General features: G+C 44.2%; 1 protein-coding gene across 5 annotated transcripts in view; it reads left to right on the top strand.

Annotated features, from left to right (window-relative positions):
* The window catches only part of PRDM2 (PR/SET domain 2), a 74,875-nt gene extending 50,855 nt beyond the window's left edge, over positions 1 to 24,020 (top strand). For 4 of the 5 annotated variants that reach the window (XM_060276149.1, XM_035117914.2, XM_035117916.2 and 1 more), the window contains 3 exons: positions 15,196 to 15,303; positions 16,362 to 20,751; positions 21,534 to 24,019. In XM_060276149.1, the coding sequence (XP_060132132.1) occupies positions 15,196 to 15,303; positions 16,362 to 20,751; positions 21,534 to 21,546 (4,511 nt within the window). In that variant the 3' untranslated portion in view covers positions 21,547 to 24,019. Of the gene's footprint in view, positions 1 to 9,235; positions 9,266 to 15,195; positions 15,304 to 16,361; positions 20,752 to 21,533 lie in introns of those variants that run through there. The other variant, XM_035117917.2, reaches the window with a different exon arrangement.
* The last annotated feature ends 869 nt before the right edge of the window (positions 24,021 to 24,889 follow it).

The following is a 24,889-nucleotide window of genomic DNA, read 5'->3' as shown; positions in this document are numbered from 1 at the left end:
TACCTCTGGATGCGAACAGGAGCCGTTCCGGAGCCCCGTACGCAACCAGAGCAGTACGCAACCTGAAGCGCCAAATCTGTGCATGCTCACCATGCGATTCGGCACATGCGCGTGACATCATTAGGCGCATCTGCGAATCGCCGAACCCGGAAGTAACCTGTTTCAGCACTTCCGGGTTCGGCACGTTCATAACCCGTGATGTGCGCAACCCGCAGTGAACATAACCAGAGGTATGACTGTAGTAGTATTAGTAGTGGAGCCACATTCCAGGAGCGATAATGTTACAGAGTGACTTGGTGCCTTTATTTACTTCACACTAGTTTGGGGGGAAGGACAGGGTGAAGCCAGCCCACTTGGCCATTGAATCATAGAAGGATCAAGGACAGAGACAGTCAATGTGGTGCCCTCCAGATGTTCTGGACTCCAGCTCCAGTCGTCCCTTGTCATTAGCCATGTTGTCCAGGTCTGATAGGAGTTGGAGTCTACAATATCCTCAGTCTAAGACCAAAAACTGAGGATGTCATCTAACGTTTACTAACTTTGAAACAATCCCATTGGTCAGGTGAGCAAATCCCATGCTGGGAATGGCACCAGCCTCATTAGTTGTGAAGTTGCTTGGGCTAATCCAAAGGAAACAACATAAGAAAAGCCCTGCTTGGATCAGGCAAAAGGTCCCTCTCGTCCAGGCATCCTGTTTTCCCAGTGGCCAATCAGGTGCCTGAATGGGAAACCCACGAGCAGGACTTGAGAGCAACAGCCCTCTCTACACTTGATAGCCACAACAGCCGGTATTGAGAAGCATAACACCTCCAGCAGGGAAGGTAGAATATAGTCATCGGGGCTAGTAGCCATTGATAGCCTCATCCTCTGAAGCTTACTTCATAAGACTGTTCCAGGAGATGGGAAGTGCCAAATGGTCAGGTTTTCTCAGCTGATAAAGGAGGGCCTTGCTCTTTGCACTTTGCCCTCTGCCCATGCAACCCAGTGGAAGGGGTCATTTTTGGGGAAAGGAGGTGCCAAATGGCAGTTGGTCCCAGCTGAGTTGATTCAGCCAGCTTGAATGTCAAAAACTTGAGGACTGCTATGCTTGGGATCAAAAGTTCAAAACAGTCCCCACTGAGTCCACTGCCACCGCAATGTTACAGCGTATGCTTCCAGTACTAGTCCTACTCAGAGTAGACCCATTGAAATAACTAGATGTACTTACAGCCTCCAACTATGGAGGCAGAGCATAGCCATCATGACTAGCAGCCATCAATAGCCTTCCTGTCCATGAAGTAGTCTAATCTTTTGAAGCCATCTAAGTTGATAGCCAGGGACCCAGGTGGCGCTGTGGTTAAACCACTGAGCCTAGGGCTTGCTGATCAGAAGGTCGGCGGTTCGAATCCCTGTGACGGGGTGAGCTCCCGTTGCTTGGTCCCAGCTCCTGCCAACCTAGCAGTTCGAAAGCACCTCAAAATGCAAGTAGATAAATAGGAACCGCTACAGCGGGAAGGTAAACGGCGTTTCCATGTGCTGCTCTGGTTTGCCAGAAGCGGCTTTGTCATGCTGGCCACATGACCTGGAAGCTATACGCCGGCTCCCTCGGCCAATAATGCGAGATGAGCGCGCAACCCCAGAGTCGGTCACGACTGGACCTAATGGTCAGGGGTCCCTTTACCTTTACCTTTAAGTTGATAGCCATCACAAGTTCCATAGTTTGCTATGCATGAAGAATTGCTTCTTTTCTGCCCCAGATCAGCTTCCGCGTCAATGGATGTCCATGGGTTATGAGAGCAGGAGCAAAACGTTTTGCTATCCACTTTGTTATGCTATGCATAATTTTATAATCATCTGTTATGTCACCTCTTACTCTCATTTTCTCTAAATTAAAAGGTCTCGAACACTGCAAACTTTCTTAGAAGTGTGTGTTGGGGGCTCCATCTGGGGAATCATTATTCATTATGGGGGGGGGGTCCCTTTTGCCACCCCAACCCTTGCAGACAAATCAACCACTATTGGGCTTATAGGACAATACATACTGGGGAAGAGTCAGGTGACTTCCCTCTCTACTTTGATTTTGTCTTTACAAAACTGTGCTGTGTTTTGTCTTTTGTGTTGTTGTTGTGTGTTTTTTTTTTTAAGAATGCTTTTGAAAACCAGGAATGGCTGCATGTGCAGAATCAGTTTGGTTGCTGTTTTGAAGCCAACTGGAATTCAACTGGAGTTGGGAGCAAAGGAATGACCATATCTGAGTGAATCCACTTAACCTTGGAAAATACATCTGCAGTTTGCTCCCCTGTTGTTTCCCACAGTAACTAAATTAGAAGCAACTCCCTCAGAAGCTGCTCTGTGTCCTGTGTATAATTTCTGTTGCTGATGCAGCTATCAGGAAGATGGGAAGCTGCCTTGTGCAGAGTCAGACCATTGGTCTATCTGGTTCAGCATTATCTACACCGACTTGCAGCGGCTCTTTGGGATTTCACACAGCAGCTCTTTGAGATTTCTTTCCCAGCCCTGTCTAGAGATGCCAGGGATTTGACCTGGGACCTTCTGAGTGGAAAGTAGATGCTCTACCACACAGCTATGGTTCTTCTCCTAAAAGCAAAGCAAGATTGGGATTGTCTACGCTGGCTGGCAGCAGCTCTCCAGGGTATCAAGCAGGGCATGTAACCTGGGAACTTCAGCATGCAAAGCAAGAGGAATGGTCCTTTCCCAAATTTGCAAGCTGTTTCTCTTTTTAAATTCAAGGTCGACACTTAAGCATACCTGGGCCCTTTTGGGAGGAAGAGCAGGATATGCAATAAAATTAAAGCCCCATGAGAAGAGCCCTGCTGGATCAGGCATCCTGTTCTCACACTTTCTAACCAGTTGGCTATGGGGAAGCCTGTAAGTAGGTCCTAAATGCAGCCTTTAAATCCATTTGTGATTCCCAGCAACTGGTATTTAGAGGCATAGCACCTCCAACAGAGGAGGGAGAAAATAGCCATAGCCTAACGAGACAGATAAAGTTGACATGTATTTTAATCTACCATGTATTTTATAATGTATATTTGTAACTTGATGTTATTCATTTATTATTTTTTAAACTTGTTTTTAACTTGAATAATGATATATAATCTTTTGTAAACATTAAAAGTTCTACTTACAACTACAAATTTAGTTAAATAAATAAAATATTGCCTAGTTGTCATTCTACTTCTACAGGTAGGCAGTGATGGCCACCAACTGGGATGGATTTAAAAGAGGATTGGATGAATTAATGGAGGAGATACCAGTGGCTACTAGCCATGATGGCTGTGCTCTGCCTTCCCAGTTGGAGGAAGTAACGCTTCTGAATACCAGTTATTGAAACGCCAGGAGTGGGAGGGTTGCCCTTGTGCTTGACTTGTGCTTGCAGGCTTCCCATAGGCCTCTGGTTGGCCACTGTGAGAATAGGATGCCAGCTTGGATTGGCCTGATCCAGCAGGCCTGTCTTATATTCTTAGTATTGAGAGGCATACTGCCTCACACTGAAGGTAATACAGAGCACAGGGGCACCTTCTGATGAAAATTTTCATGCCCTTGAATATATACATAGCAATAAACTTCTGCCCATTACCACAAATAATAATAATAATACATGTGCATAAAAATCCCAAGTAGTAGCCCCATGTGTGAAGCATGGTGCAAGTGTTATCTCAGACAGTCAATACACGCACAGCAGCAGGTGCTTGTTTTTACTTACAGTGAGCATCTCTGTTTATTATATAATGGCGATGATTCCCTAGCCACTGAATATAAAAAACACAATAAAACATCAACAGTTAAAAACACAATAAAACATCAAAAGTTAAAAACTTCCCTAAACAGGGCTGCCTTCAGATGTCTTCTAAAAGTCAGATAGTTGTTTATTTCCTTGACATCTGATGGGAGTGCATTCCACAGGGCGGGCGCCACTACTGAGAAGACCCTCTGCAATTGTGTGCAATGACCTTGTGTGTTAATGTTAGACACCTTTGTCCATACACACTTTCCCAAGTTTACATAGAGCAGGCATGCCTAGCTGGAGGTTAAAAAGAAAAGTTTTCAGAAATGAAGTAGGTTTTTACCATTTCACCACTTCACACAACACACAGTGGATATGCAGGATTGGTTTGCGATGGCAGTCTCTAGTTAAGCTAGCTTTACAATGGGATTAGACCAGTTCAGGGATGTGAAGAGGGCTATCAAGAAGCTTTTGGTTCATGATGGCTGTTGTAGATCATCCACATTCCTGGGCAGTGTACCATTGAATCACAAGTGGGAGGGCTTTTGCCTTTGGGCTCGGCTGCTGGGAATCCAGGAAGCATCTGGTTGGCTGATGCGGCAAACAGGATGGTGGACTAGATGGGCCTTTGGTTTTTCTGTAGCCCAGACACAGTAAGACAAGAAGGCAGCACACTGCCTCTGAGCACCAGTTCCCACGCAGCACAGATGGGGAGAGGCTGTTGTATGAGCTCCTGCTTGTGGGTTTCCCATGGGCATCTATCTGGTTGGCCACTATGAGAACAGGAAGCTGGGGCAGATAGGCCTTTGGCATGATCCAGCAGCATTCTTTGTATGCTCTTAGTCTTATGTTTGTCTTACCTCTCTTCTGGCCTGTTGTGGTGTGGGGAGATCAATATCGGGACCATAACTTGAATGATAAAGAACATGCAATTTCTTTTGAGGCATTTCCACCAGAATACTAACATAAATCTCCTAATTTCTGCTTAGATTTTCCCAGAACAGCTTGCCATGGTTCTGCACGGGGTATTTTCATGGGTCAAGACAGACTCTTAACGAAGGGATCTACAAGTCTGGGGGTAGTTTGATAACAAGCTATCCAAGCATACCGCTCTTCCCAGCTGGAACAACTGCTCCATTGTATTCTGGGGTTTGTGAGGAGGGGGGCATGACTTCGAGGAGAGCCTGGAAAATGACAATTATTCTGCTTTTTTGCTAATAGGCATACTAACAGGTGCTGAGGTAAATGTGTCAGGCTCTGAATATACTGTAGCTGGGCTCGAAAGATGTTGAAGGGCTTATGTAATCCTCCTGGAATAGTTCCATAAACTTCCCTCTGGGGCCTTGAAAACTTCTATGGCTATTCATACCAGCTTCTACAGTTCAGTTTACAAAGTGTGACCAGGATCTGAAAAGCTGGTTAGTTTCCTGTGCCAAAGTGGGTTGTGGACTTGTTTCAAGTCTGCATTTTTTTAAAAATGTGTTTTTTTTCTCTCCCCAGCTTAAAGGAGATTTAAAAGTAGTTTGTGATGCAGGGAAGGGTCTAGTCCCAGCAGTGCATGCAATCTGTCTAAAATTGCTCTCTAGCTAGGAACAAATGAGACAGTCTTATTCCAAGGCAGGGTATGGGTCGGTCTAGCGCAATATTTTATACTCAGTAGATTCTACTGCAACTCTCCAGGGTTTCAGACAACTGCTGTTTCCTAGTCATAGCTGGAGATGTTGGCAGGATTGAATCTTGAGTCCTCTTACATGCAGAACAGCTGCTCCGCCATGGATCGGCAGCCTATATTGAATTCAGTATCTTCCAGAACTGAATTTGTTCCTGAAAGTTAACTGGTTTTGGAGGATTCTGTAACCTAATATGATCTACTAGTGTCATACATTTAGTTGAATGCATAATAAATTTTTAGCACTATGAAATGAGTTTACTTTTATTTTTATTTATAAAAGTATGCATGTACTTCCAAGTCATGTAAAATATTGAGGTGGTGTGCAAGATATTCAGTAAAATGCAAGATCATTAAAGTGTGGCTAGTCAAGAAAGTTTATTATTAAGATTTGAGTCAATGTGTGTGCTAAAGCAACTGCCAAGACCACTGCCAATTTCCAAGTTTTCACGGGGGGGAAAGGGAGAACTGCTAAATATTGCTATATTAGATGTATACCCTGCCCTTGTGTTGCAGTAAACCACAAATTGAAAACAATCACGCAAAATATTAATATTAATAATATTGAGAAACCTTTTTTTTAAAAAAGAACCACATGAACTTTACAAACACCACTAGACTTGCATGACTTAAAACCAGCTTCTCCGCTTCTGCCACCTTGGTTCCTTTACGAAGGAACATGTGTGTTTGTGTATTTCGAAACATTCTCTATTTCAATAGATGCGGATGAAGAAGGACTCTAAGGCACGTGAGAATCAAAAAGAGCCCGAGGTTGTGCTTGCTGTTCAGGTGCCCTCGGCAGCATATTGTGGGACCAGTGTGCCCAATAGGGCCCTAGACTGCACCAGATGCCTGAGGATATTCTGTATTCTGCAGCCCCAATGGTGTTGATCATTGAATAATCCAGGCAAACACACTAGGAATGCTCTCGTTACCACCTTTGCATTTTGGCTGTACAAGATTTGCCGAAGCGTGAATTGACTGTAGCAGTATGGTTGAATGTTTCAGAAGAGGTTTCCCCACATAATCCATTTTTACCTTTTCAACCTGTGAGTCCTCGTTTTTTTCTTCCTATTCTCCCCCACCCCACCCCACCCGAATCATTCATCTCGCTGTAATACTTTCCCACCAAATACCCCAATCTGATTGGCCATCAAAATGTGTGGCAATAATTCAACTCCGAGAATAGGAGTTATAGTGTACGGTAGCAACTTGATTTTTTTCCCATTTTGGGAAAACTAGCAATAACATCTCTTTTATTTTAATGTCCGTTAAAAAACAAAACAAAAAGGATTAGTTTCAGTCATCCCTTTTTTTAAATCTTCTGATGCTTCCATCATTTGTCGGCATCTTTTTTCCATTTGCAGTGTCCACAAATTAATATGGTGGTCCAGGTGGCCTTGCATTAGTTATGTCCCTGAGTCAGGGATGGACTAATATAGCTTACGCTATGGGTGTCATAGCGCTCCCAACCCAAATGCAGTGGTTTCTTGTAGATGCCCCTGTGCCTTGTCTTCCCACTGCTGTAATACTTCTTTGTTTACTTTGCTGAATTTGCAAATGGAGTGGGGTTCAAAGCAGCTTGCAGCCAAATAAGAACAAAGCAAAACTATCATTTAAAAGCAACCCAGCGCTCCCCCTGCCCTCCTCCTTGCAGTGAAACATAAGAACCTGAAGCATGCCTAAACAAAACTGTCCTATCCTGCTTCTAGAAATGCCAGCAGGGACAGAACTGAACAGGCAGCCTGTTGGAGGATGTGTCACAGCTCTCATGCAGCAACTGAGCAGGTTCCTGCTTCTCAAAAGCCAGCCTGGCCTCTGAATGCCGTGTAACCTGAAACAAAGCCTCTTAAACTGCGGTGAAAGTACACACAGGGAGGTTGTGGGAAATGCAGGGAGTGCTCAGCTTGAGTGCTTTTGCTCCTCTGCTTAACCTGTTGCATCTGAAGGCAGCCGTAGAAAACAACTTCTGGAAAAAGGCTGGGAAAGAGCCCCTTCTCCTTGACATCTTGTTTCCCCTCTTGTAAGAGCATTTTTAAATATTTCATGCAGTTCCCACTTGCAGTCTATTGTCTAAGGCAGGCATCCCCAAACTTTGGCCCTCCAGATGTTTTGGACTACAATTCCCATCTTCCCCGACCACTGGTCCTGTTAGCTAGGGATCATGGGAGTTGTAGGCCAAAACATCTGGAGGGCCGCAGTTTGGGGATGCCTGGTCTAAGGGTCCGGGAGCGGTTTTGCCACCTTCTGAGTAGTTATTGTGAACAAGGTTTCAGACTGTGCATCAAAACCCAGACTGCCACTTCCAAAAGTCCACAGCGGTGCATTTGACTGTAACCTCATTCTGACATCCCTGCTCTGGCTGAGTTGTGTCAGCTGCTTACATCCCAGTCACATGCAGGCATCGTGGTTGTAGGATGCTGCAAGTAGGACCAAATGAAGTATGTTCCACCTCTTCACTTACTTTTACTCGTCTGCTGCTTTCCCACTTTTTAAAAAATAAGGTGAACTCCAAAAGTTTCTTGCATAAACGGCCCACAAACTAAAGCAAGATAAAACTTGCACTATTTTTTTTAAAAAAAATGGCAACAAGTAGCACACACAGTCGATAAAACAAATGGATAAACAGCAATCAGTAAAACAAACAAATCAATGAGGGTAAAGTTAAGTTAAATGCCATTGAAAGGAAGATGAAGAAGAATAGTCTTAAATGCCATTGAATATGCTCTTTGCCACCCATCTATTATTTGACACAGAGAATAACTGGGGGTGGGATAGTATTAGAGACCACTCATTGTGTGCAAACTGCTGTTTCTATATCATTAGGTCTTTCAGCAGAAGTAGACCACTATTAATCCCATTTTGCAGAGGAGGCAGTTGAAACCATGGGGGTATGCCTTTCTCCAGATTCCACCCAGAGAGACCTGGCTAAGTTTCTCTTGCACCCCAGGTCCAGTGGGCTGCACCAACTCCAGACAACACAGGATGTCGCCTTATACTTGGTCACAACACTGGTCCATCTAACTTAGCCTTGTTGACACTGTATGGTGGCAACTCTCCAAACTCTCTTTCAGGCAGGGTTCCTCCCCACCCCCTCCCTGCCTTACTTGGAGATTGAACCTGGTAAGCTGTACATCAGGCTTCCTCCAGACGTTTTTGGGCTACAACTCCCATGATCCCTAGCTAGCAGGACCAGTGGTCAGGGATGATGGGAATTGTAGTCTCAAAACATCTGGAGGGCCGAGGTTGAGGAAGCCTGTTCTACATGGAATGCTACACCATTTCCCCATCTTTATATCCACAGGCTATATTTAAAAAGAGAGAAAGAGCAAGGGCTGTGCACGAGGTCCAGCCAAATCCCAGATCACAGACCGCTTTGGGATGACCTGGGATTCGACCGGATTGGGTCGAGGCAGCCCATGGCTTGGCTTAGGTCCACCCAGAGGGATCGGGGGCTGTTAAAAGAGGGGGCAGCAAGGTGGGATAGGGAGTACAAGAGCCTGCCTGCATCTCCGTCTTCCCCCCCCCCGCTTTTGCTGTTTAGGTTTTTTTTTAGGGGCTACTCTGAAGCATGGGCCCCAAAACAGATCTGCGCAGCTCTAGAGAATACCCTCCACCTTTCCTTTTGTCTCATCCTTTCAACCTCTTGGCTATTTTCTGTTCCTTTCATGTGGTCTTGTTCTTCTCTGTTTTGACAGAGCATAAACCTGTTTGGTTCTCCTTTTTTCTGTTTTCATTTTTCCCCTTTCTTTCACTGTTCTCATTCCACTTCCCCTGTGGTTTCATTCCTATATCTTTCTTGTTTAGACCAACTGGAGGATCCAGCCGGCGGTAGCGCGGGCATGTAGGACCCTTCGGTAAACCTGATGGTAAGTGCACTCATTCGTGTGCTTCTATCAGGCGCCTAACAGGCTTTGGGGCGTAGCAGCCACAAAACATCGGGCAGGTGGGAATTGCTATTCCGTGCACGGGAGGCAACAGCATTGCCTTCTGCAGCTACAACACAGAAGTTTTCAACCATGTCGTAGTAACTGGTGTAGAATGCCGAGGACCCAAAGTTCCATTAGCCATGAGTTCCCTCTTCAAAGAGCGAGGGAAACTGAAAAACCTGAGTGACTTGTTTTGACATAAGTTGCTTGTGACTCTCCGTGTTAAGCTGAAAAAATAATGCCTCATTCTAGCTCATCTGGTAAATACGCAAAGGGGGTTCTCCTCCCCCCCAACTTTCCTATCGGGTGTCAGGATTGCCAAACTAAGGATGTTGATTTGTCTGCCTGTTGTGTCATTTATTTAAATAGCTTTATTCCCCACCTTTTCTGTCCTCACCTGTGACGTGTGAGAGACAATTTGGTGCAGTTGTTAGAATGTCTGAACGAAACTTGATAGACCAAGGTACAAATAAATCCTCACTCAGCCCTGAAGCTCACTGGGCGAGCTTGGGCCAGTCACACTTTCTGCCTAATCTACGTTGCAGGACAGTTGCAAGGATAAAATTGGGAGGGGGAGAACCATGCCTGCCACCTCGAACTCCTTGGAGGAAAAGTGGGATATAAAAGTAGTAGTAATAAATGAAAACGGCACTTGGAAGTTTGCTGATAGTCAAGAGTTAAAAATGGAATGCCAATAAGTAATTAAAATAAATGCTGCACAGCAAGTAAAAATGGCCGCCACATAGATATGAATACTATCTGCTCCTAAAACATGCTGGAATAGCAGTTTTTACCTGGTGTTCTGAATGCCAGCAGAGGGGGGGCAGACAAACTTCCAATATAAAGGGAGATCACCTGGTTGAGAAGACTGTCTTTTTCTTCTTCTTTTACTCAGCTGAAGCTATAACGGGTAGGACATAAAGTAGGGCCTCTATTGAAAATCTGGGGGTGGGGGGAGGACAGGTAAAATTGCCGAGGATGAGATAGTCCTTTATCAGTATCCATAGCACCCGCCGATGAATTCCTCTGGGTGGTTTACAGACTCATTACCAATAGAAAATACAGTAAGTAGTGTAAACTCAGTAACCCAACTACATAAACCAGCACACACACAAAAACCAAGCTAGGCCAACATAAACGCAAGCTGCATTAAAATCAATACAAAACTAGTGTTAAACCCAACAAGTGGGGCTGGGGGAGTGCAAGAATTTTACAAAGAACCAAAATGATATAACTAGTATGAACTAAAAGGTCTGGGAGAATAAAGATGACATAGTTTTTGCCTAAGAGGAGGCTGATAAACATGTAGAAAAGATTGCATGGTTTGGAGAGAGAGGTTTTCTTCCTCATAATCCTAGGAACCTGAGCTCATCTGATGAAGCAGCTCTTCTGCATGCTGTGATTTTATTCATTACTAGGAGATGTCTAAATGCAGCTGCTGGGATCCTGCAGTTAGGAGACTCTCAGCATAGCTCACGGTCCATTTTCCACCGTTCTTGGCCCTGTCATACTTTTCCAGTGGTTTGTAAACTCCAGCGGCCTTCCTCTAGACTCTCCAAAGGTTGAAGTAGAAATAATCCAAATTCCATTAAGTGTAAGTTGCCAAAGCGGAGTGCAGAATGTTCTGACTTGTGCAGCTTATTTCTTTTCTTAAAAAAATAAAATAAAATACAATATTTATATATTTCAAAAAAAATTACAACACTTTCCAAATTACAATCAAATAACTTTGGAGTCTCCCGCCCCCAGTGCTTTCCTCAATTTTCCAATTAACACTGCATATTATAATTATTCTATGCCTTATTTTCTCCACACTGTTTTCAGATATAAATTTTACTGCTGTTCTTATTCTAAAGCTACTTGCCTTTTAACATGTTTACATTTTTTTTAACAATCTGCAAACAATTTCCATCCTCCTTAAATTTTCTCTCGTCTTGATCTCGTAATTTTGCTAGCTAAACTTGCCATTTCGGCACATTCCATCAGTCTGGCTTGTGCGTTTCAACATTTTTACAGTATTGTTGCTTTCAGATCAGAGACTTTGAAGAACCTTTTGGGTGCAGTATTTTAGGCTATCAGGGTCCAAAGGGGCAGAATCCTAGAGAAATCAGGGGATATTTTTGGCTGGGAGAAAAAGATTTGGCGGGTCTCACGTTACTTCTCTGCGAAACACAGAAAAAGGTTGTGCAAACCAGTTTGAAAAGGGATGGAAGTTGCTGAAGCAGTGGACACTGAAAAGCTTTGGACGTTTCCGTTTGCTCCTAGGACTCTGATCCAGTGGATCTAAAATTACATTTGCTCTCAAGTTGTCATCCTGGCTGTTTTTAGTAAGCAGGAGCAGCTGCACGCTGAATCGCCTCTTCCAGGGTAATTCCGTGTTAAGGTCATTCAGGTCTGATTCCAGAGCGAGTGTTTGCAGCTAGAAGCCTCATTAGGAGACTTTTAGGTGAGCCACTTATCTCTGGTATTGTTTCATTTCCAAGCCTATTTATTTATCCAACTGCTCTTCAAAGGAACTCCCAAGTTGCATGTGCCATTTCCCTTCCCACCCGATTATAGCCTTACAACTGTCCTGCGAGGTAGGTCTAGCCCAAGAGATGTGGAGAACCAGATGTCGTTGGACTCCAGCTCCCATCAGCCTCAGCGAACATGGCCAGTGGGCATTGTTGATGGGTCCAATAACATGAACTCAGCTCCCGGTCTTCACATTAGATTTCACTGCAGTGATTTGTTCGTGAGGCTATTACGGGCAAATCAAATACAGAAACTTGGGAAAGCAGACCCAGCAGCAAAGTAGGCAGTGCAGAATGAATGGTGATGAAGGAAAGGAAGCAGCTCAGTGATCAGTATTATAAAACAACATAAGCATATGAGAGAGCATCTCGGAGGAAGTTCAAGATGGGTTTGTGAGAGTCGCTGAGAAGAGAATCAGGCTTCCCATCAGTAAACAGGGAGCAGAGCAGCAATTACGTGGAGTTACTTGCATGCCCAGTATTAGCCCACATTTGACCTATGAGAAGTATACAGGCAGAAGGGAGAGAGATTATCAAACCTGCTTTTGGTGGCTGAGTCTCCAATTGGATTTTTCTTTGTCATGGGTAGCTAAATAAAATTGTGCAGTGATCCACCAACCCTGCTCTTTCCAGACATGGGGAAAAGGTGAGCTAAGTTCCTAATTTTTCACCGGGGTTGTGCTTCCACATGCCTCCAAAACTCACCACAGCATCTAGGACATAGCCCCCTTCAGACCCTGAAGGAGGGCAGAGGCTCACCTGCATGTGACACTGGGCGCATATATATATATATATATATATATATATATATATATATATATATATATATATACACACACACACACACACACACACACACACACACACACACATACACACACACAAACACACACACACGCACACAACAAAGTATTCCATAAAAGCAAAAACTGGGGAGATGATTTACCAAAAATAAGTGGCTGTCCCTTGTAAACAGAAAGAGTGTGTGTGTGTGTGTGTGTTGGTGAAATTTACATCGAGTTCATGCCATTAGCTGTGTTGCATCCTAAATTAGTCTTGAAAAATATGCAGTCATTATTTTATTTTATTTTTATTTTTTTAAAAAAAAGATAGGTCAGAATTCTAAACGGGCTTATGTGTGCTGCTGATCTTGTTTCAGTTGAACGTGAAAAGATTATAATAGGAAAGAGCTGAAATTGTAAGCAAAACCCCCCAATATTTTGCATTTCACCTGCGCACAAAATTGTAAATCCTTACGATAGTTCTGTAAGGTGGGTGATGGTTATTTCCCCCTGTTTTTCCCATGTTAGACACTACAAACGTCTGTGCATGCCGGGATCCATGAGTAGCCTGCTGTTTTGCTCTACTTATACTAGAGCTTTTAGTGTGTTTTTTCTTTTACGCTGTATTTTATTGTTTTGTGTGTGTGTTAGTTAAGCAATATCTCCAGAAATTTGAAAACCAATTTGGTCACCCTAAACATATAATTTATATGGGGTTCTTAGCACCATATCACCTTAAACAAAATTTATAGTAGTAATAGTGCTAGGTGATGGAGGTGTGACCATCATGGCTGACTTTTTAAACAAGTATTGGGGTGCCCACAGACCAAAGATTTGGGGGGACATTTGTTAAGTTAACCTATTGATCCTTAATTTGATCTCATGCTGTGCCCTAGTTATTTTGTTAAGTGATAATAATAGAGGAAGATATCCCAAGTGGTAGCAAAGCAGTGTGCAGCTCATTAACTGTACTCTAGTTGTAACTGGGTGTGAAGAATGTGTGGGTCTTCAGAGCTCCGAGTAAAATACCGGTAAGAGTTGGCAAAATTTTGGAAACTGGCAGAAAAGTCTAAGCCAAGAAGGTATATCTGCTTAAGAGAAGGTGGCTAGATAACAAGTAGTTAAATTATACAAACTCACTGGCTTTCTTTTATATTTGTGACTGAAAGATTTAATCTAGAGAGATTTGGCAAGGTTTTTGTGTTGAGAAGAAGTGGGTTATTGGAATAAGATAGTATTCTTAAATGTGGTGCTAGTGGAATAATTTCTCTTGCTGCAGCAAAAAGAGCAATTAATCTTTTGGCACCTTAATAACAAATCTATTAAAAACAGAGCTTTTTGTGATGGTACTCATTGGTACAGAGTAACAACACCTCTTTCTTACCCCATTAGCAGCCATTTTCTGCTGGCACAGTCAATGCTTTTATTGAGATGAGTTTCAGCACCACGTCCCCCCCCCGCCGCCCCGAAAAAAGAAGAACCCCCAAACTGAATGTAGCATAATAAATTTTGTGGACAGCAGGCCACTTCATCAAGTGCATGATCAAGCATCTGCTGACATGTATGGCACAAAAGCTTATGCCATAATAGATGTGTTAGTCTTTAAGACTCCCTCTTGTGATTCTGATAGAATTACTTTCTTGTTCATTTCTGTATGCATGGATACAATATTTATAACGTACTTGATATTAGTTTCAGAATTAAAAGTAACCAATATTGAAATTAAAAGAATGTTTAAAAAGAGAGGAACATGCAGTGATCCGAAGACCTTAATGCTTTTGCTATATTTGAATGTACTTTCTGTAAACACCAACTTCATTTGGATAGCTGTTTGGATGGCACACATAATCAAGATGGATGTATTTATTGTATCTTAAATTTTAAATGCTTTATTGTTCATTTTCCATATATATACAACACATAATTTTCTTCATTTCATTCAGTCCAATAAGAATGTCTATGTTCACAAAAAAATGCATACAAATTCAATTATGCGTTTTCTACACAAACTTATGACTTCCCATCCTCTCCGTATTTCTTTTATAATAAACAACTCTAATTTATCATTACTATATTGTAAAAATTCTCTTTTCTATTCCGATATCATTTTCTTTCATATACATTATTTACAGAAATCATTCAAAGGCAACTACTGTACTTAGATTACAACTACTTTTCAAATAAATTTTGAAATTATTCCATTCTAAAATGAACTCTTGTCTGGGCTCGTCTCTGATTTTTTTGGAAAGAGAGGCTCATTCCGCGTATTCTGTCAGTTTGAGTAACCATTCAGCTCTGGAAGGTTTGTCATTTTTCCAATATGGAAAGCTGGATGTATTTATTGTGTTGTGAATTTTAGCTGGTTTTGGGCTGTGGGGTTTTTGGTTCCCCACCCTTTTTTTCTTCTCCTATACTTTTGTTTTTCTTTGTTAAATTTGCAGTGAAAAGAGAGAGATAAACACTGCCTCTCAATTGTTTTTGGAGATGTTGCCTTTAAAAGAAGTCAAAGCACTGAAAACAAATTGTCACGTCTTTTTTCTTTTCTTCTCCACCCTCTTTTTCTTTTTTCTTTAAGGGAAGAAAAAATCCCAGGAGGCTAAAAACAAAGGAAAGAACGCAGCCGATAAAAAGCAGAAAACTGTTTTGGATTCAACTTCTGCCGACATGAGGGAGCCTAAGGAAGGTAAGAGTGTGTCTGTATGTGCACATAAAAATGAGAGAAGGTCCTTCCAGACTATCTGTTTATTGAGCATTCATTCCAATTTGCTTGTAGGGAGGTTAGATGACTGTTGCATCAAAGCCAAGTATTATTCCACACTTTCCAGGTCATTTTTCCTCAAAAAGTCCAACCTTTAGGGGAAGGGGGGTTCGTTGCACAAGAGTTCCAAAGCAACTTTAATGATGCAGCCTGAATTTGCTGGCATTGAATCCCACTGGAAAATACCAAAAGCCTGGAAGCGCCCAGAGTTAATTTCAGCCCCTCCTTCTAATAGCAATCCTCTTGTGATTGCCACTAAGATTCTAGCCAAGTGGGGCCATTTAGAATCAGTAAAGGTAAAGGACCCCTGGGTGGTTAAGTCCAGTCAAAGGCGATTATGGGGTGCTGATAAAATCTAGCAGTAGCGGATTGGCTGGATTGATCCAGGGAGTCATTAGTGCCTTGCTACAGGAGACAGTTATGCCTGTTTCCTTGAAAGAGATGGTGGTAAGCCCCTCCCCTCAGAAGACATTAAACGAAAAGAACCTAAAGGAGCAACTTCCCCAGTATCAATCATCTTTGGCCCTACAATCAGCAGGGGAGGCCCTTTTGATTGTTCTGCCTCTGGCTGCTGCCCATGGCAGGGCCTTCTCATTGGTGGTTCCCCATTGTTGGAATGCCCTCCCTGTTGAGGTATGTCTGTCTCCTCCGTGTCTGTCTCAGGGGAAGTCTTAAAACACATTCGGTTCATAATTTTTTGAAAAAATATTCTTTTTCTTATTAGTGTTGTTTTACAGTTTGATGTTTGCCACACTCGGCACCTTTGGGAGAAGGGGACATGATAGAAATTTAATAAATAATAGTAATAGATGATAATAGAAGTGAGCGTTGCACTTGGGCTGGAAAAAAATCCCTGCCCATTTTATAGGATGGAACCTATTTTAAAGCCAGACTTGAAAGCCAAAGGAGAAAATAAATTGAAAATGCATTTGGAAAGGTTCTACACATTTTAATTCCTCCTCCCCAATTTTTATCTTTTACAGGCCATAAACAGGAGGATGAAACTCCCTCTGTTTCAGCAGTGCTGTCCCTGGAGCAGACAGCTGTGATCCAGGAGATGGTAAATCAAGACACACTTCCAAACTTGGTTATCCCCAGTCCGGTCAGTGGGCCCCATCCGGTGCCTGAAGACAAACCGGAAGCAGTAACGTGTGGCTCGAATGTTTTAGAGGAGGAGCCAGAAGAGGATGGGGAGGACCCTGAGGAGGATACAGGGGGGGAGGAAGAAGAGGAGGACGACGAGGACGAAGAGGATGAACCTGAGGAGGAAGAGGAAGATGTCAGCTTCCCTAAAGGAAGTCCTGACATGGAAGCCATGCCCATATGTGAAGACAAGCTGGAATCTGTGGAAGAGCAGAGCAGCATATCTGAAGACTCGCCAGAAAGCTCCCCCAAGAAAAAGGCTGTGGCGAAATTCCCCAAAGCGAGAGACGAATCTAATGGGAATATCCACGGTACGTTCATGTTTCCATGTCAACATTGTGAAAGGAAATTTACCACAAAGCAGGGTCTCGAACGCCATATGCATATCCATATCTCGGCAATCAGTCACGCTTTCAAATGCCGCTATTGCGGCAAAGCTTTCGGCACCCAGATTAACCGGCGGAGGCATGAACGGCGCCATGAGGCCGGACCGAAAAGGAAGCCCTTCCCAGCGCTGTCGGAAGGCAACGCTAAGAACCAAACAATTCCTGAAGATAATATTAAAGATGAAACCAACAGCAGGCAGGACTTAGTAGCTGTGGAAACTGAGAAAGTTTCTCTCGAAATGCCAAATCCTGTTCTCTTTGAAGAGAGCAAGGGACCCAAAGAGCTGCACCCGTGCAAATATTGCAGGAAGGTTTTTGGCACCCATACCAATATGCGAAGGCACCAGCGAAGGGTCCATGAGCGCCATCTCATCCCCAAAGGTGTCAGGAGAAAACCCGAGGAGCCCCAGTTTCCAGCAGAGAAAACCCAGCAGTCCTCAAATGTGTACGTAGCAAGCACAGACCTCGAAGAGGAGGGAGAGGCAGATGATGTGTACATTATGGATGTTTCCAGCAATATATCTGAAAATCTCAATTATTACATTGATGGTAAGATTCAGTCCAACAGTAGCACGAGCAATTGTGAAGTGATAGAGGTGGAATCCAGCTCGACAGAACTCTATGGAGTAAACTGTTTACTGAGTCCAGTGACTGTGGAAATACCCCCAAGTGTAAAGGCTACATCAGTGCACCTAAACGACATACCAAAAGAGTCACCAGTCAGTGGAAGCGCCGAACCCAAAAAGAGGAGGACCGCAAGTCCTCCTCTTCTGCCTAAGATAAAAACTGAAGTGGATCCGGAACCCATCACATCATTGTGTTCTTTGACTATTCCTCTTACTATATCAGCAGCCGATAACTTGCCTTTCCCCAAAGAGAAAAGTATTTATTTATCATCAAAGCTGAAACAGCTTCTCCAGACACAGGATGGGAGTACGGTAGCGCCATCTCCCCCATCGTCGTCGTCGTCCTCAACCGAAATCCCCAAACTGGGACTCACAGCTACATCTTCGCCTCTTCTGCCCGCCGCCTCCAGCAGGTTCAAACGAAGGACCAGTTCCCCTCCCAGTTCACCGCAACACAGTCCAGCTCTACGAGACTTTGGCAAAGCAGGTGAGGGGAAACCTGTTTGGAATGATGCGACTCTGGGCTCAAAGATTGCCAAGCTAGAGAGTCATAGCAATTCTCCTGTATGGAGTTTGTCTGGGAGAGAAGAAAAAGAGGCAATGAGCCCTCTTTGCTTGGAAGAGTATAAAGTATCGAAGGACTGGACGCCAAGTCCTCCTTTCGGCAATGTGTGCAACCAGCAGCCTTTGGACTTATCCAGTAGCATGAAGCAAAGGTCCAACTGCAAGAACAGGACTCAGGCCCCCTGGGAATCAGTGTTGGATCTCAGTGTCCATAAAAAGGCATGCAGTGACACTGAAGCCAAGGAGAGTAACTCGGCGCCACCAGCATGTAGTGGTGTCAAGAAGAAGCCAACCACATCCATGCTGCAGAAAGTGCTTCTGAATGAATATAACGGGACTGATTCATCTTCTGAAAACCCTGCAGCTGAAACGAACCCAAGCCAGGGTGCTTGCAAAACAGAAGAGCATCCAGAGCCAGAGTCCAGGGCTAGCCTCCCTGTTCCAGAGGTCGAGTCAGGTTCCCTGTGCTCTTCTCCTGAGATACCTTTACTGCCATCATCTACTGCATCTTCAAGTCAGGTGCCGCCTCTCCTGACTCCAACAAACTCTCCTTCCCCTCCACCTTGCCCGCCTATGTTAAAGGTTCCCACTCCTCCACCACCTCTCCTGCCTACTGTTCCCTCTCCGCTCCCAGAGGAGCCCACAAGCATCACTCCAAGTTCATGTCCTTCTCCCTTATCAAATACCACTGCTCAGTCCCCTCTTCCAATCCTTTCCCCTACGGTCTCAACGTCTCCTGTTCCTTCAGTAGGACCTCTTAGTTGTCCTTCCCCTGGACCTCCCAACCTCTCTTCCTCCTCCTCGTCCTTTTCTTCCTCCTCTTCTTCGCCATTGTCATCCTCATCTCCTTCTCCACCTCCACTCTCGGTAGTCTCTTCTGTCCTTTCCCCTGGTGATAACCTGGAAAACTCAGTCCCTATTATCTCTTTTAAGCAGGAAGAGGTAGAGAGTGAGTGTGAAAAGCCAAGGGAAGACCCACACAGTTCCAGCGAAGCTAATACCATCCAGGAGACATTTAATAAGAGCTTTGTGTGCAATGTCTGTGAGTCCCCTTTTCTTTCCATTAAAGATCTCACCAAACATTCATCTGTTCATGCTGAAGAATGGCCCTTCAAATGTGAGTTCTGTGTCCAACTCTTCCGAGAGAAAACAGATTTGTCAGAACACCGCTTCTTGCTCCATGGCGTTGAGAACATCTTTGTGTGCTCCGTCTGCAAGAAAGAATTTGCTTTTCTATGCAATTTGCAGCAGCACCAGCGGGACCTCCACCCGGACAAAGAGTGCACACACCACGAGTTTGAAAGCGGGACTCTCCGGCCGCAGAACTTCACAGATCCCAGTAAGGCTAAGACCGAACACATGCAGCTCCTGCCTGAAGACTCCTCAGAACCTGCTAAGGAGGAAGAAGAGGAAGAGCTGAATGACTCCTCGGAAGAGCTTTATACAACTATCAAAATAATGGCTTCTGGGGTCAAGTCAAAAGATCCAGATGTCCGCATGGGCCTCAATCAGCACTACCCAAGTTTTAAGCCCCCTCCATTCCAGTATCACCACCGCAATCCTAACGGGATTGGAACCACTGCCACAAATTTCACAACCCACAATATCCCACAGACCTTCACCACTGCCATTCGCTGCACAAAGTGTGGGAAAAGTGTAGACAACATGCCTGAATTGCACAAGCATATCTTGGCTTGCGCTTCTGCCAGCGACAAAAAACGGTATACACCGAAGAAGAACCCCGTGCCGTTAAAACAGACCGTTCGCCCTAAGAATGGTGTCATCCTCCCCAGCCCCACGAGCAACGCGTTCAGGCGTGTGGGCCAGCCTAAGAAGCTCAACTTTAGCGTCGAGGTGGGCCGGATGTCTTCTAACAAGCTCAAAATCAGTGCATTAAAGAAGAAAAACCAGCTTGTCCAGAAAGCCATTTTGCAAAAGAAGAAATCTCAGCAGAAGGCAGAGTTGAGGAACAGCACAGCGGAGCCCAGCGCTCACATCTGCCCTTATTGCAACCGGGAATTCACCTACATTGGGAGTCTGAACAAGCATGCTTCCTACAGCTGTCCCAAAAAGCCTATTTCCCCTTCCTCTAAGAAGAACTCTAAAAAGAAAAGCGGGGCATCCTCTTCCAGTGGTGATAAAGCTAGCAATCGGCGGCGGACAGCAGACGCCGAGATAAAAATGCAAAGCACGCAGGCTCACCTAGGCAAGACGCGAGCCCGGAGCTCCGGGCCCCTGCCACTGCCGCTGCCATCTGCATCCTTCAAACTGAAACAAAACATCAAATTTGTGCTGCCCGGTAGATCCAAAAAGCCGAGCAGCTTGTCGGCAGCAAGGAACGCCAGCCCCATAAGAATGGCCAAGATGATTCCAGGAGAGGGCAAGAAAGTGAAAGGGGTGGCCAAGAGCAGCCCTCCCGGGCTCTCGAGCAAAGCATCCCGCAAGTTGCATGTCAGGATACAGAGGAGCAAAGTGGCCTTGGCTAGCAAGTCAGCTGTGGCAAACAAGAAAAAGGCGGACAGATTCAGCATGAAGTCGAGAGAAAGGGTTGGCGGCCCCGTCACCCGGAGTGTGCAGCAGGCAAGCAGCTCCGATGCCCCAGAGAGCAGCAAGAGGGAAGAAACCAGCACACGGCAAGAGCTGAAAGATTTCAGGTGAGTTTCTCTGCTGTGGTGGATCTTGCCGTTGTCAAGCACACTTGAGATGGCGTAAACCCCGCTGTATCCAGTGGCGCTTTAAGGAATGCTTTAGATTGCACTAAGAAACAGTCCCTTTGGGCTTTAAAACAGTGTTGGAGACCTCTAGCCCTCTGGCTATTGTTGGATTCCGGTTCCCATCAGCTCCAGCCAGCGGAGCCAGGGATGATGGGAGTTGTAGTCTCTAGCAACAGATGAGCTTGATAGTACTGCAACGTGCTTCACATGGAGCTGGTGCTTTGAAATGCTTTTGGGGAAACTGGCTTGTTATGGGACATAGAATCATAGAATTGTAGATTTGGAAAGGGACCCTAAGGATCATCTAGTTTGACCCGCTGCAACGCAGGAATAAGCTGCTGTCCCAAACATTGATCAAACCTGTAATCTTGGTGTTATCAGCACCACCAGTTGGTTAGAGCATGGTGTTCTAACTGACACTAACCCCAAACTGCGCCCCTGCCACAGAATTCAGCCAAGAGGTTAACTGAGATCTTTATCTAGCAGACTGAGAAATAAGAATACACTTTCAATAAGTTAACCACACAAATTTGCTTCCCTACATGACTTTTAAAAGTAGTTTCCAGTGATCCTATTTCTCTCCTTCCATCACCACCACCTATGTGGGTGTTCTTAACTCTGTCGCATTTCAGATCTAGCTAGTTTAAAAATATATATATATCCTTCCTCTCCTGTTCCATTTTGTTAATCTTCCTTTCCCCCCACTGTTTCTTGCCACATAGGAACCTCCTGTGACACAACGAAAAAGACAACCACAAAGAATCTCTGAATTGTAAATGAAATTTCCTTATCGAAGAGCTTGAGCGGTTGCATGCTCATCTTAAGAGAGGGGTGACTGTGGAGGCCCCAATTCTCCAAGCTTGAAAGGTCCAATTTGAGACAACTTTGACCCCCCAAAGGGCAGACGATTGGCTTGCCAGCGTGTTCACACAGGGGTTGAGAATCGGTATGCACCAACCAGGCTCAAGGAATTATCAGCTGCGAGGAAAGCAGTAGGGTGCGTGGTTCTTCCTTGTCCCCCCCGCTTTGGTTTCATTTCAAAACGGACATGGATCGAACTGAACTGGAGTCAGTCCTGCCACAGAGTCCATAGCTCATGCTTCTACTTCGCTTTTTATCCGATGGGAAAGCATGGAAAAATAGAGGTTGATAATAAGAGATGGTGCCGCCAAACTTATGCAAAGCCAGGTCCTCACCAGAAGCTCCCCATATATTCAGGGATGACAAAACGTTAACTGCACTCAAAATCCTTTTTGCTTGCACGTCGAGTATCTCAAAGCCTTTGTTTTATATCAGCCAGTATGAAAAAAACTTAATGGGGAGAAGGGAGACGCCTTTCCCCTCCTTCTCGGCACCTGCACTCACTTCCCAAGACACTTCTTTTGTTTCTGAATGGGTGGGCACGGGTTTGGACATTGATGTTGCTTTCACCAGACTTCTTGATACATGGGAAGAGGAAAGGCGAGGTATCTCTAGAAGGAGCGGGAGGAAGGTTTGCCTGTCAAGCCCTACTGGCATCCATACCTGAAATCTCGTCCAACATGGAAGTCACCCAGTTTTATCGTGAATGACTTGTTCGCCATACAAAACTGTATAGCACAACTAAATACACAATTGGCTGACTTATCTGTATCTAATAACAAGAGCTACAAATTTTTCCTAGTTGTAAATCAAGATTATTATTATTAATTTCCTGGAAATATAGTTTTGTTTTGTTTTTGGTTTTTCCACAACCCGGGGGGGGGGGGAGCAGTTAGCTTTGTTTGTGCACCCCGTTTGTTTGTTTTTTTAAAAAAAAATCTCATTTGTTCTTGACTTCAAAAGTAATCTACCTCTTAAAATTTGTAGTTTTAATATTGTTTGGTGAAGTTGTGCCACTTTAACGCTTTCTCTTTCACTATCATTCCCTTTTTTTGTTACATTTTTCCCCATTTAATGGGGACTTCTGCATCAAACTATTGTATAAAGAATTTGTAGCAAGTTTGGAAAAAAATAAAATATTTAAAATTATTTAAATTCTTTTTGGACACTTCAGCTGTATTATATGTGATTTATATTTTACATTAATTTTGTTGCAGAGGGAGGAAAGGGTGTTGTTAATCTGGAGACTGTTCCTGTATTAAAGTTTGCTGCTCTGTAGTGTTTCCCCCCCCCTTTTTTTTTGAAGAGAGATATAAAGACTATTCTAATGAAAACATTAAAATTTCCAATTTGCCATACAAGAAAAGGGAGGTTGTCATTGCTTTTAAACATGGCATCTTTGGAGATATTTAAAATACAGAAGATAGGCAAAGTGTGTGTGTTGAGAGAGATAAAGAACTTGCCAAATGAAATTGAGATCTGTTGCTGTAGCTATTCCATATGTTGTTGGAGTATGCTTTCTTACTAACCCTTCACCATAAGGTCCCAGCATGGGTTACAATGATATAGTTTGTATGAATTTGCAAACTCCTGAACAATTTAGTTCCAGCGTACCTTATTGACTGCCTCAACCCTTCTATCCCAAGTTGATCAGTGAGATCATCTGCAGAAGTGCTTCTGCCTGTTCCCCGAGTTGGTGAGGCTCATTTGACAACAAGAAACCAAGCTTTTAGTATCATTGGCCCCGTATTGTGGAATACTCTGCTCTGGCAGCAGAGATTCATTGAACACTTTCTATTTCAACTTTCAGACGTCTGCTGAAAACTCATCTGTTCCATTAAGCTTATATGCAGGCTTATATGCAGGCAATTATATGCAGGCGGTGAAGGTCCTGTGTGAGTGCTTGGAGGCGGTTGGAGGATGGATGGCGGCTAACAGATTGAGATTGAATCCTGACAAGACAGAAGTACTGTTTGTGGGGGACAGGAGGCGGGCGGGTGTGGAGGACTCCCTGGTCCTGAATGGGGTAACTGTGCCCCTGAAAGACCAGGTGCGCAGCCTGGGAGTCATTTTAGACTCACAGCTGTCCATGGAGGCACAGGTCAACTCCGTGTCCAGGGCAGCTGTTTATCAGCTCCATCTGGTACGCAGGCTGAGTCCCTACCTGCCCACTGACTGTCTCTCCAGAGTGGTGCATGCTCTAGTTATCTCTCGCTTGGACTACTGCAATGCGCTCTACGTGGGGCTACCTTTGAAGGTGACCCGGAAACTACAACTAATCCAGAATGCGGCAGCTAGACTGGTGACTGGGAGCGGCCGCCGAGATCACATAACACCGGTCCTAAAAGACCTACATTGGCTCCCAGTACGTTTCCGAGCACAATTCAAAGTGTTGGTGTTGACCTTTAAAGCCCTAAACGGCCTCGGTCCGGTATACCTGAAGGAGCGTCTCCACCCCCATCGTTCTGCCCGGACACTGAGGTCCAGCTCCGAGGGCCTTCTGGCGGTTCCCTCATTACGAGAAGCCAAGTTACAGGGAACCAGGCAGAGGGCCTTCTCGGTAGTGGCACCCACCCTGTGGAATGCCCTCCCACTAGAGGTCAAAGAGAACAATTACCAGACCTTTAGAAGGCATCTCAAGGCAGCCCTGTTTAGGGAAGCTTTTAATGTTTGATGGATTTCTGTATTTTAGAATTTCTGTTTTTTTGGAAGCCGCCCAGAGTGGCTGGGGGAACCCGGCCAGATGGGCGGGGTATAAATAATAAATTATTATTATTATTATTATTGAGAATACACATCTTTCCAAAACGGTTAGCTGATTTTAACTTCTTCACGTGGTTTTTATTTTATGGCTTTATTGTTGTAAACGGCTCTGTTTTTTGTTTTTTTAATGAGTAACAGCATATAAGTATTTTTTTTACAAATAAAAGAAATGGAAATAACCGTGCAATAATAATAATAATAATAATAATAATAATAATAATATGGTGACAATTCTAAAAAAAACAAGCAAGACCATTATGAATAATGAAGGTTGCCGAAAGAGGTGGGTCCCGCAAAGCAAAATATCTTCAGCATTGAAAGCCCGGATAAAGGGTGTACTTCCAGCATACAGCAGGAGACACACAACAAAAATGTCTTAATGTGTCAATGTGGGGAGGGCTCCATAGGGAAGGAGCAGCCACAGAAAAAAGCCCTCTTCCAAGCCAAGGGTCCC

The sequence above is a fragment of the Zootoca vivipara genome, chromosome 6, assembly GCF_963506605.1.
Source record: "Zootoca vivipara chromosome 6, rZooViv1.1, whole genome shotgun sequence".
NCBI classification, from domain to species: domain Eukaryota; kingdom Metazoa; phylum Chordata; class Lepidosauria; order Squamata; family Lacertidae; genus Zootoca; species Zootoca vivipara.
Note: the sequence above shows the minus strand (reverse complement) of the source record. Positions and strands in the feature narration are given on the sequence as shown.